Source organism: Macaca mulatta, chromosome 1 (genome assembly GCF_049350105.2).
Source record: "Macaca mulatta isolate MMU2019108-1 chromosome 1, T2T-MMU8v2.0, whole genome shotgun sequence".
Lineage (NCBI taxonomy): Eukaryota > Metazoa > Chordata > Mammalia > Primates > Cercopithecidae > Macaca > Macaca mulatta.
The window spans coordinates 194792908-194805627 of NC_133406.1; the positions used below are offsets into that span (position 1 = coordinate 194792908).

The 12720-nt window shown below is 45.9% G+C and overlaps 1 protein-coding gene across 30 annotated transcripts in view; it reads right to left on the reverse strand.

Moving 5' to 3' along the window:
• Positions 1 to 11641, reverse strand: part of MAST2 (microtubule associated serine/threonine kinase 2) — a 256855-nt gene extending 245214 nt beyond the window's left edge. For all 30 annotated transcript variants that reach the window (XM_077958528.1, XM_015138615.3, XM_001105315.5 and 27 more), the window contains exon 1: positions 11183 to 11641. In XM_077958528.1, coding sequence (XP_077814654.1) covers positions 11183 to 11359 — 177 coding nt within the window. In that variant the 5' untranslated portion in view covers positions 11360 to 11641. The remainder of the gene's footprint in view (positions 1 to 11182) is intronic.
• Positions 11642 to 12720: the final 1079 nt, after the last annotated feature.

The window sequence follows — 12720 nt, forward strand, 5'->3', positions numbered from 1 at the left end:
TCTTCTAATTTGTCTTTTTTTCCCCCTCAGTGAAAAAGGAAACAAGAACATTAACTGACATAAAGAAGACAGTGGCTGGGCGCGGTGGCTCAAGCCTGTAATCCCAGCACTTTGGGAGGCCGAGACGGGCGGACCACAAAGTCAGGAGATCGAGACCATCCTGGCTAACCCGGTGAAACCCCGTCTCTACTAAAAAATACAAAAAAAAAAACTAGCCGGGCGAGGTGGCGGGCGCCTGTAGTCCCAGCTACCTGGGAGGCTGAGGCAGGAGGATGGCGTAAACCCAGGAGGCGGAGCTTGCAGTGAGCTGAGATCCGGCCACTGCACTCCAGCCTGGGTGACAGAGCGAGACTCCATCTCAAAAAAAAAAAAAAAAAAAAAAAGAGTGAGTGTTGGAAGCGTGAGGAGAAATAAAGATTGAACTATGATTTCTGAGTGGAAAAGTTGGCTGCGTGTGGTGGCTCACACCAGTAATTCCAGCACTTTGGGAAGCCAAGGTGAGGGGATCCCTTGAGACTAGGATTTCAAGACCAGCCTGGGCAACACAGGGAGACCCTGCCTCTATGAAAATAAAAAATAATAAAATTAACATTTTTAAAAGAGTGGAAAAGTGAATGGACAAGGGAAATGTCACAGGATTAACTGTCAGTGCTGACAGAGTCCTTGGGGTTCATGATCACTAATTTAATGTTAGCATGGTTGTGTTTTTCTGCAGTCACATTCAGCTGCTTAGATACAGGTGCAGAGCAGGCAGAGTAGGTTTAATCATGGTTGGGGTCTTGCCAGGCAGTATGACAGAGGGGAAAGAGACAGACAAGCTGAGGGTACATGGGCAAGAACGATTACGATAGTCCATGAAATGTTAAGTTCAATAAGGAGGAAAGTACAAGCATGAATTGACTGATAATGAAAAGATAGTTTAAAAATATATATATATATACACACACACATATACATATACATATTCTAGAGCTGTACAATTTTGGGAAAAAAATTCTAACGGGGTAAAAACTGGAGAGATAGGAGATAATATGACAGTCAGAGTGCTGCAAGCTCAAAACTAAGATTTTTAGGGCCGGGAGTGGTGGCTCATGCCTGTAATCTCAACATTTTAGGAGGTCAAGATGGGAGGATCACTTGTGTCCAGGAATTTGAGACCAGCCTGGGCAACATAGTGAGATACTATCTCTAACTTAAAGAAAAAAAAAAATATCCAGGCATGGGGGCATGCACCTGTAGTCCTAGCTACTCAGGAGGCTGAAGCAGGAGGATCACTCGAGCCCAGGAGTTTAAGGTTGCAATGAGCTACGATAGCATCACTACGCTCCAGCCTGCACTCCAGCGTAGACAAGAGAGCCAGAACCTGTCTCAACAAAACAAACAGGCCGGGCACCAGGGCTGACGTCTGTAATCCCAACTCTTTGGGAGGCCGAGGCAGGCAGATCACCTGAGGTCAGGAGTTTGAGAACAGAATGGCCAACACAGTGAAACTTCATCTCTAATAAAAATACAAAAAGTAGTCAGGCGTGGTAGCACACACCTGTAATCTCAGCTATTTAGGAGGCTGAGGCAGGAGAATCACTTGAACCTGGGAGGCGGAGGTTGCAGTGAGCCAAGATCATGCCACTGCACTCCAGCCTGGGTGACAGAGCGAGACTCCGTCTCAAAAAAAACCCTAAGATTTTAGTGGCGGAACAATTGTTGGTAAAGATAAAATGTACCTAATGAACATGGAACTAGGAGGCTCAAGTTGATGTCAATTTTCCCATCAATTATGTACTGCACATCCACTGTATTCACAGCTCTAGTACAGAGAAAAGGAGAATACTTGGGAGTTAGCAATGAGGTCCAATACTAAAATTAAAAGGTGGTAAACTACACTTCATTAATAGTGCATTGTGTGTAAGTCCTTATTCTCAATAGCCTCTAGCCTCTGCTCTCCACTCCTAGCCTCACGATTTCCCTTGAGGACTTTTTCCTCTTCCACTGGGGATAGCCGTTGATCCAACAACCCCAGTTTTCAAACTCCTTTGGAACCCCAAGTATGTGTATTAACGATGAAAAACAACAACTACTGATGAAAAGAAATAATTATGAAGGTACTATAGGGGTTTCACCAAGAAAGTACAAAATTAGGTGGCAAATTTATCAAAGAATGAAACAGCAGCTAAGACCAGCAATAAGGGAGACATACTGACTGCAATATATGGCTTTCTCTGATAGTCCCAACCCAGGGAACGGTGAGTGACTAGCAGTTTTTTTTCTTTTTTTTTTTTAAAAAAGGCCGGGCACAGTGGCTCACATCTGTAATCCCAGAACTTTGGGAGGCCGAGGTGGGTGGATCATGAGGTCAGGCATTCGAGACCAGCCTGGCCAACATAGTGAAACCCCATCTCTACTAAAAATACAAAAAATTAGCCGGGCCTGGTGGTGGGCACCTGTAATTCCAGCTACTCAGGAGGCTGAGGCAGGAGAATCATTTGAACCTGGGAGGTGGAGCTTGCAGTGAGCCAGGATTGCACCACTGCACTCTAGCCCGGCGACGAGACTCCATCTCCAAAAAATAAAACAAATTTAAAAAAAGCTTACAGAATGATCTTTAGGCCAAGAGACATCCAGTTGAACAAAGATGGGAAAACTCTGTAAGCACATGTGTCCCAACCTCATCAGGGAACATTTGCCAACCTGCTTCAGCCAGCATAGGCTCTCTGCTCCCAGTACTTTTGATGAAACTAAATATTTCAAAGTTAACAGCTTTTCAGGAGCTGGCCCTTACCCATACCCTGGATAAGAAGGAAAGGAGGTCTAATAAACTTTTGCATTGAAACCTCGGAAGATTTCTCAATGCTCATGTCTCAAACAGCATCCTATCCTCCACACAGTTGCCAGAGTAATCCAACTAAAACACAAGTAAGAATATACTGTTCCCAGGCCAGGAGCAGTGGCTCACATCTGTAATTCCAGCACTTTGGGAGGCCGAGGCCAGCAGATCACCTGAGGTCAGGAGGTCGAGACCAGCCTGGCCAACATGGTGAAAACTCATCTTTACTAAAAATACAAAAATTGGCCGGGCACGGTGGCTCAAGCCTGTAATCCCAGCACTTTGGGAGGTCAAGGCGGGCGGATCACGAGGTCAGGAGATCGAGACCATCCCGGCTAACACGGTGAAACCCCGTCTCTACTAAAAAATACAAAAAAAAAAACTAGCCGGGCGAGGTGGCGGGCGCCTGTAGTCCCAGCTACTCGGGAGGCTGAGGCAGGAGAATGGCATGAATCCGGGAGGCAGAGCTTGCAGTGAGCCAAGATCCAGCCACTGCACTCCAGCCTGGGCAACAGAGCGAGACTCCGTCTCAAAAAAAAAAAAAAAACAAAAACAAAAATTAAGCCGGGCACAGTGGCTCACACCTGTAATCCTAGCATTTGGGAGGCCGAGACGGGCAAATCATGAGGTCAGGAAATCGAGACCATCCTGGCTAACACGGTGACACCCCGTCTCTACCAAAAATACAAAAAAAATTACCCGGGCCTGCTGGCGGGAGCCTGTAGTCCCAGTGACTCGGGAGGCTGAGGTAGGAGAATGGTGGGAACCCGAGAGGCGGAGCTTGCGGTGAGCCAAGATCACACCACTGCCCTCCAGCCTGGGTGACTGAGTGAGACTCCACCTCAAAAAAAAAAAAAAAGATACAAAAATTAGCCGGGCATGGTGGCATCCCAGCAACTAGGGAGGCTAAGGCAAGAGAATTGCTTGAACCCGACAGGTGGAGGTTGCAGTGAGCCAAGATTGCGCCATCGCACTCCAGCCTGGGAGACAAGAGCAAGACTTCATCTCAAAAAAAAAAAAGAATATACTGCTCCCGATTAGGCAGGGTGGCTCACACCTGTAATCCCAACACTTTAGGAGGCCGAGCAGGGTGGATTACTTGAGGTCGGGAGTTCGAGACCAGCCTGACCAACATGGAGAAATTCCATCTCTACTAAAAATATAAAATTAGCCAGGCGTGGCGGCGAATGCCTGTAATCCCAGCTACTTGGGAGACTGAGGCAGGAGAATCGCTTGAACCCAGGAGGCGGGGGTTGCGGTGAGCCAAGATCGCGCCACTGCACTCCAGCCTGGGTGACAGAGCAAGACTCCATCTCAAAAAAAGAAAGAATATACTGCTCCCCTACTTATCCTTTTTTTTTTTGAGATGGAGTCTCGCTCTGTAGCCCAGGCAGGAGTGCAGTGGCGCAATCTTGGCTCAACGCAACCTCCACCTCCAGGGTTCAAGAGATTCTCCTGCCTCTACCTCCCAAGTAGCTGGGATTACAGGCGCCCACCACGCCTGGCTAATTTTTATATTTTTAGTAGAGACGGGGTTTCATCATGTTGGCCAGGCTGGTCTCGAACTCCTAAACTTAGGTGATCCACCTGCCTTGGCCTCCCAAAGTGCTGGGATTACAGGTGTGAGTCACCACACCTGGCCAATTATCCTTCTATATCATACTAAAGACCCTCTACAATCAAGGCTTCTTTAGTATCTAATTTAGCATTTATGCCTTCAATGTAAAGCTCTGGGTCTGGCAATACCAAGCTGAGTATAGTTCGCTATACATATTATGCAGCTTCCCTTCTATGTGCTTTCTGCCTTATGCTTTTCCCAATGTACTAACCCTGTAATACAGAGGAAAGAGGTTCTGATTTCCATTAAAATAATTTTTTTAAATTCCTGTCACACTGAGAGTATTTTAGGAACTAAAGTTGGACTCATCTTCTCCTATCCCCAAAAATATTGTATTTCCTTTACTTGTCTACTCCTATCATACAACCATTATTACTCAAATTACCAAAATTCAAAATATTTGAATCATTCTCCATTCATTCATTCAATAAATAATTACTGAGCACCTATTGTGAGCAAAGCCTTTGGCTCTGCATTGTTAGATAACATTATGACATAGTTCTTACCTTCAATAACATGCAACTTAAAAACAGAAATGAAATACAAATGAACACAGAGGATGAAAGTGCTAAAACACTGATTCATCCTTTCATTCAGCAAATATTTATTCAGTATCTACTTTATATGCCCAGGAATGGATCAAACAATGTGTTACAGAAACAAAATGAGATAAAACTACTTATTAAGCACCTGCTTATTATGTGCTTTCCAACCATTTTTGCATTTAATCTCTTGGAATCTAAGCTTTCATTTTTTAAACCACAGAATTTTGAGAACTGGAATTTCAGGACATTCACAGATTTCCTGAAGCCCAATCAAGGATCCTCCAAGGATCCCATGTGGAAAAACAACCTTGCAGAAGAGTTTCTGTGTGTGTGTGTGTGTGTGTGTGTGCGTGTGTGTGGTGTTCTTTTTTTTTTTTTTTTTTTGCTTTCTTTTTGAGACATGGTCTCACTCTGTCACCCAGACTGGAGTGCAGTGGTACCCTTGGCTCACTGCAGCCTCAGCTTTCTGGGGTCCCACACCTCAGCCTTCCAAGCAGCTGGGACCACAGGCATGCACCACCAACCCCAACTAATTTTTTGTAGAGATGGGGTTTCACCATGTTGCTCAGTCTGGTCTCAAACTCCCGAGCTCAAGTAACCCGCGTGCTCAACCTCCCAAAGTGCTGGGATTACAAGCATGAGCCACCACACCTGGCCTCACGGAAGTTTCTGTGGCATTTGAGTTAGGCTTGGAAAACTGAGTAGAATTTTAATATGCAGAGGCAGAGAAAAAGAGCTTTTCAAACTGATGACTATCAAAGTGCCTAACAATAAACAAATACTTACTGAATGTCTATTACATACCAGTTAAAATACTAGAGGCTGAAGATACCATGATGAATAAGACAGCCTCAGAGGAATTCACTTGATTGACTTACAATCAATTAGGACATTGAGCAAATATCTATGTTTCTAATAAATACACAAATAACTAATGAGAGACACAAGATAATTGCAGTAATGTATGCCATGATCGAGAAAAACAGAGGGTCCTAAGGAACCAAGAGAAGTGGCATCTAACTTTGACTCTTCTAACAAAAAGTGCTAAGTATCAAGTAGACCTTGAATGCCAACATCTTCAGGCTTAATTCTATGGGTAATAAGAAGTTAATAAAGGTATATGAATATAGAGAAATAAAATGAACATTTAACAAGTATTTATAAAGCACTTACCATTAGCCAGGGAGGCAATGAGTTCCAATCTTTTGTTAATAGAACATGAAATATATTAGAGGTTAAAAGACTGAAGACTGAGTAAATACAGTTAAGATACTGCAACAACCAAGAGTAAAGCTTATAAATATGGAATTAAGGTAGTGACAATGGGAATAATGGTTTGAAAGATTTCATGAAGGTAGAATCGAGAGAACCTAATGCCAGACTGGCTAAGGGAGTAAGGAGAAGGAGAAGTAAAAGATCACAGATGTGGGCTGGGCGCGGTGGCTCACGCCTGTAATCCTAACACTTCGGAAGGCCGAGGCAGGTGGATTGCCTGAGCTCAGGAGTTTGAGACCAGCCTGGGCAACTCGGTGAAACCCCGTCTCTACTAAAATACAAAAAATTACCTAGCCATGCGCTACTTGGGAGGCTGAGACAGGAGAAATGCTTGAACCTGGGAGGCGGAGGTTACGGTGAGACGAGACCGTGCCACTGCACTCCAGCCTGGGCAACAAAGCAAGACTCCATCTCAAACAACAACAACAACAAAAAAAAAGCCATGGATGTAATTTCATGTTTGATGACAAAAAGGAAAGATACAGAGAGAAGCACATTTCAACAGAGAAATTATTCTATTTTCATGATACAGTAAACCACTGACCTTCTGGAAATCCAAGTCCTACATCCTGATTAGAACTTATTCCTAAATACCAGTATAATAAAAAAGTATAACAAGCACTGTTCCACGTCATGAGAAAGGGAAAAAAAAGGTATGTGTGAGATGTAGATGCTTGCTGATCAGTTAGGCTCTTACTACCCAAATAAATAGAATTCAACCAGTCTCAACACACACAATGAAAATTTTGGCCTTTTTAAAATCATAAATTATTACAAATTATGAACTTTCAAGGTCACTATCAAATTATAAAAATCACAAATGTTAGGCCGGGCACAGTGGCTCACACCTGTAATCCCAGCACTTTGGGAGGCCGAGGCAGGTGGATCATCTGAGGTCAAGATTCAATATCAGCCTGGCCAACATGGTGAAACCCCGTCTCTACTAAAAATACAAAAATTAGCCAGGCATGGTGGCAGGTGCCTGTAATCCTAGTTACTGCGGAGGCTGAAGCAGGAGAATCACTTGAGCCTGGGAGGCGAAGGTTGCAGTAAGTTGAGATCCCACCACTGCACTCCAGCCTGGGCAACAAAGTGAGACCCTGTCTCAAAAAAAAAAAAAAAAAAAAAAAATTACAAATGTTAAGAACACAAATGATGAGTCTATGGTGGAAATGTTAAGCACAAAAATGGAAATGTAGAGCTAAGGAAAGAGGTCACACCTAAAGAGACTCAGCTCACTTTACAAGGATGTTCTATGACATAATGCCATAAATAAAGAGGACTGCAGACCCTTGTTCTACATCCTCAACATCTACAAACAGGGTGAGCCTGCTAAATAGAGCACAATAAAGGATCAAGCTAAGGACAGAGGACATGTCCTCAAGGAACATTTAGGGAACAGGAAGAGAAAACAGACAAAGACACATACAAGAGAGCAGTCAGAGAAGCAGTAACAGAATGGATATTATAATACGAAAAAAAAGAAAACAATGTCAACAAGGAACACACAGTCAACAGTGACAGTTCACAGAGATCAGACAAGAGGAGAAAAAGACTATCAGATTTAGTAATTTAAAGGTTCCCAGGACTTTTACATATTTATCTCTGTAACTATTTCACAATGAAAACTTTTCACAAGTAGCCATGAATTACATTATAATTTGAAAAACAAGCCGGGCACTCATCCCTGTAATCCCAGCACTTTGGGAGGTCAAGGTGGGAGAATCACTTGAGCCCAGGAGTTCAGGCTAGCCTGAGCAACACGGTAAGATACCACCTCTACAAAAAATAAAAAATTAGGCTGTGGTAGTTCAGACCTGTAATACCAGCACTTTGGGAGGCCAAGGAGGGCAGATCATCTGAGGTTAGGAGCTCGTGACTAGCCTGGCCAACATAGCGAAACCCCATCTCCACTAAAAATACAAAATTAGCCAGGCATGGTGGTGCATGCCTATAATCCCAGCTACTCGGGAGGCTGAGACAGGAGAATTGCTTGAACCTGGAAGGCAGAGGTTGCAGTGAGCCGAGAATGCACCACTGCACTCCAGCCTGGGTAAAAGAGCAAGACTCCATCTCAAAAAGAAAAAGAAAAAGAAAAAATTAGCCAGGCACGGTAGTATGTGCCTGTGGTCCCAGCTACTTGGGAGGCTGAGGGAGGAGGATCACTTGAGCCCGGGAGTTCACGCTATGAGCTATGACTGCACTACTACACTCCAGCCTGAGTGAGATCCTGTCTCAAAAGAAAAATAAGTTTTAGTAACCATCACAATACATTCACACAATAGAAAATTACACAGCAATGAAAAAGAACTGTTTCTACAAGCAACAACATGGATAAGTCTCAAGACGTGATGTGGGCCGGGCACGGTAGCTCAAGCCTGTAATCCCAGCACTTTGGGAGGCCGAGACGGGCGGATCACGAGGTCAGGAGATCAAGATCATCCTGGCTAACACAGGGAAACCCTGTCTCTACTAAAAAATACAAAAAACTAGCCGGGCGAGGTGGCGGGCGCCTGTAGTCCCAGCTACTCAGGAGGCTGAGGCAGGAGAATGGCGTAAACCCAGGAGGTGGAGCTTGCAGTGAGCTGAGATCCGGCCACTGCATCCCAGCCTGGGCAACAGAGCAAGACTCCGTCTCAAAAAAAAAAAAAAAAAAAAAAAAGACATGATCTGAATGAAATAATTTGGTCACAAAAGAGTAGACTATGATTCCATTTATATGAAGTATTAGTTCAAAACAAACCTATACTGACAGAGGTGGTGAGGAAGGTTACATCTGTAAAAGGGTAGCGCTAGGAGAAAGCACAGGGAGCATTCCAGGCTACTGGGAATGTTCTCCATCCTCATGTGAGTTATGATCATACAGGTACTCATTCTATAATATTTCATGGACTGAATGAACCTTTGATTTGTCAAACCTCAATAAACAAGTAATCCTACACAAAAAAAGGTTTTGGTGACCTTAAAGACATCAAGTTTTGGGAAAGTATAAGTGAAGAAGCCAAACCATATTAGGGATGTATACAAGGTGAGGATGCTAAGACACTGAGTACAAACTCATTTTTCAAGAAGGTTGCTGGGGAAACAAGAGATAACAAAGTAGTTTGGGTAGGTTACACAATTCAGGGCAATTATGTTGTTTTGTTTTTATTTGTGATATAAAACAAAGAGAATAACAAGGGTCTAAGGCAAACAAAAGAGGATGAAATCAAGGACATAAGTAGAGAAATTAGCCTCAGAGAGGAGGATGAATACTTCTTTCTCTGAGACTGAAGCTAAGGATGAGTAAACACAAAAATCATAATATAAAGAGGAGGGAAAAATCAAGTAATCTTGAACTCTTCCATGAAATATGCAGTAAGGTCAACTGGACAGGTATACTGAGACAGGAAAGGATCTGGACTTCAAGTTCACTTTACAAGTTTTGACTAGATGATACTGTAGATAATGTAAAAGACAAGTGGTAGGCACACGGGGGAGTAAATACAGCAAGAGGACAATGCTCAGCAGCTGGAAGCAGGGGCAGAGATGGTCAATGGTGCAGTCTCCTCAGGGCTCAGTGGGGAATAAGAGGTGGAAGAACAAAACAGGGGAAAAGTCCAAGGGCTACCTAGCATGGTATATAATTTTTAAAGCGTCTAAAGGGCCGGGCACAGTGGCTCATGCCTGTAATCCCAGCTCTCTGGGAGGCCGAGGCGGGCAGATTACCTAAGGTCGGAGTTCGAGACCAGCCTGGCCAACATGGTGAAACCGTGTCTCTACTAAAAATACAAAAAAAATTAGCTGGGCATGGTGATGGGCACCTGTAATCCCAGCTACTCGGGAGGCTGAGGCAGGAGAATAGCCGGAATCCAGGAGGTAGAGGTTGCAGTGAGCCGAAAATAGCACCACTGCACTCTCGCCGGGGCCACAAAGCGAGACTTCGTCTCAAAAAAAAAAAAAAAGTGACTAAGGAAAATGCTAATTATCTGAGAGAAAAGAGGTAAGAGACCTATAAGAAGTCTTAAAATATTCAAGGATGAAGTCACTAGGATTCCGAATAGAACTGAACAAAAGGAAAGCTGTCACTAGAGTTCATTACTACAGGACATTTTTTTGCAAATCCAACAAGACCAAGGATCACTTATTATCGTTTCACTAAACTTACTACCGCTACTAGTGGCAGCTTCTCCTGCCTGATAAAACTGACCTTTATCCCCTACTCATAAATACACCTACTCTTGACTAATAAATTATATAAACACGTCCTGTTCATTCAGAAACTCCATGAATATTTATATGCTGCTGTGTTTTCCCAATAATGTATTTCAGTGGAAAACTAGAAGGCAAACGATAGATCTACGAATTCTGTTCACAAAATTGGGCTTAAGACTGCTCACATGCAGGTGTTTCACACGTGCTTTCTTGTGAAATAGATGGTTGGTAAAGAGAGCCTTAACAATGATTGTGAACACACTGGTACAAAAGTATAATGATGGCCAAATCAGAGAATGCTTGGGAGTGTCATCCGTTTTTACAATTTTAAGGACAACCTCTAGGAAACAGGATAATACTATATCAAATTGACTTTCCCCATCTTACACTATTTACTCCTATGGATAACTCAACGCCTCTTTAGTAAGCCTACTCGTTGCAGCTCACACACTCAGCCCACATTCCAGCGTCCTTTCGCCCCATCCAGAACCCCTGACTACCTCCTGCACCAATTTTTCATTCTTCTACTCCCCCATTTCCAATTCAACCCCAGGCCACCACTTCCATTTCTCCACTCCCCATCTCTCGGCCTCCCCAGACCTCCCACTCCTCCCCCGTAACTATTCAGACCCCACCCCTCCAAAGCTCCAGCCCGGGTCCTCCCGCCGGAGATCCCCTCCCCCACGGCTTCCATTCAGGTTCCCCCGCCCGGATCCCAACCCGCCCTACCTGCTCCTTGCCCTCGGGCCCCACGGGGCCCGTCCGCTCCTCTAGCCGCTGCCTCCCGGGCGGCGCTCGCCGGCGCGGGGGCAAGGACTGGGGCAGCTCCGCCGCCCGCTGAACTCCATCCTCCCGGCGGTCGGGCAGCGGCGGCTGCGGTCGGTCGCGGCAGCGGCTCCGCTTCATATCTGCAGCTGGGGCCCGCGGGCGTCAGCGCCGCGACTGTCCCGGCCCCGCACTGCCCCGGGCCGCAGCGCAGCCGCGCCAACCACCGCCCGCGGCCACCATGGCCGGGCGGACGCCCGAAGCCACCGACCCCAGCCAGCGGCGCCTTCGAGCCTTCTGGGGCCTCCGGCGCCGCGACCTTCTCTGCGCTCCTCACGGAAGAGACAGCATCGCTGCCGCCCCGCCTCGCCACCCGGCACACGCTGGGCAGGCCACCCGCCGCCGGCTCAGCCGCCTGCCTACAGCCAGCCTCCGGCCGGCCCCGCCCCTCACGCGCGCGCACCGGGAGCCCGCCCGCCACCTCCGGCCGCGCGCCGCCTCCCGCGCACGCGCCAGGGAACGGTCGCGAAGGACCCGCCCGTGGCCCTGGCGCGCAGTCGGAGGACCAGAAGGGGGCGGGGCTCTCAGCGCGCCAGCAGCGGCTGCGGACTCCCATTGAATCTTTCATTCATCCATTCATGAAATTGCCGGCCCAAGCTCAGTGCTGGGGACCCAAAAATGAGTTCGAGTCCATCGGTGTCCTCAAGGAACTAGGGAGAGAGGGGCCGGGAGCAGGAAGGAGACAGAATAACACAACTAATGAATAGAAGGCTAATGCGTGCCATTTTATTTAGTTCCTGCCAACCCTCACCTAATTCTCACATCACACTTAGGAGGCAAATCTGCGCATTCTCATATTACAGATAAAGACACTGAGGCGAAGTGAAATGCACCAGGTCACCCAGCAAATTAGTGATCAAACTAGACGTAATTCTGGCTTTTCTGTCCCTTTCCACTGTGTTTGCTCTTTCCGGACAGTAAGACAGTGTGGAAACGCCTATAAAAGTGGAAAAAGTGATGGATTCCTTCTGGGAGGAGGAGAGGACAAAAAAGGCATACAATGAAGTCATCGTGTAGAGCCCAGCCCAGTCTGCTGTGGCCTGGGTAGCCTGACCTGCTGCCTGCAGTGACTCATCTGCTCAGCAACATGTGGTGGTAGCTCAGCTCTGGCCTCCCTCTGGCTTCAGCTGGTCTGCCACATGTTGTGTTTTTCCTCTTTTGACCTAGAAGCCTTGCCTAAAGCCTTCACTGATTTGTCCTGGGCCTCTTCCCTAACCCCTTTCTGAGTAGTAAAAATAGCCAACACTGCGGAGTGCCCACTGGATACCACACACTATGCATTCAATTCACATATACACAAACAAGAAGTTGTATTTCCATTTTACAGTTGAGGAAATAGGCTCAAGTTATATAATATGCTCAACATCACACAGCTTATAAGTCCAGAGCCAGGACTCAAACCCAGGTCTGTCAGATGCAGACAGAAAGACAGTGCGGAAACT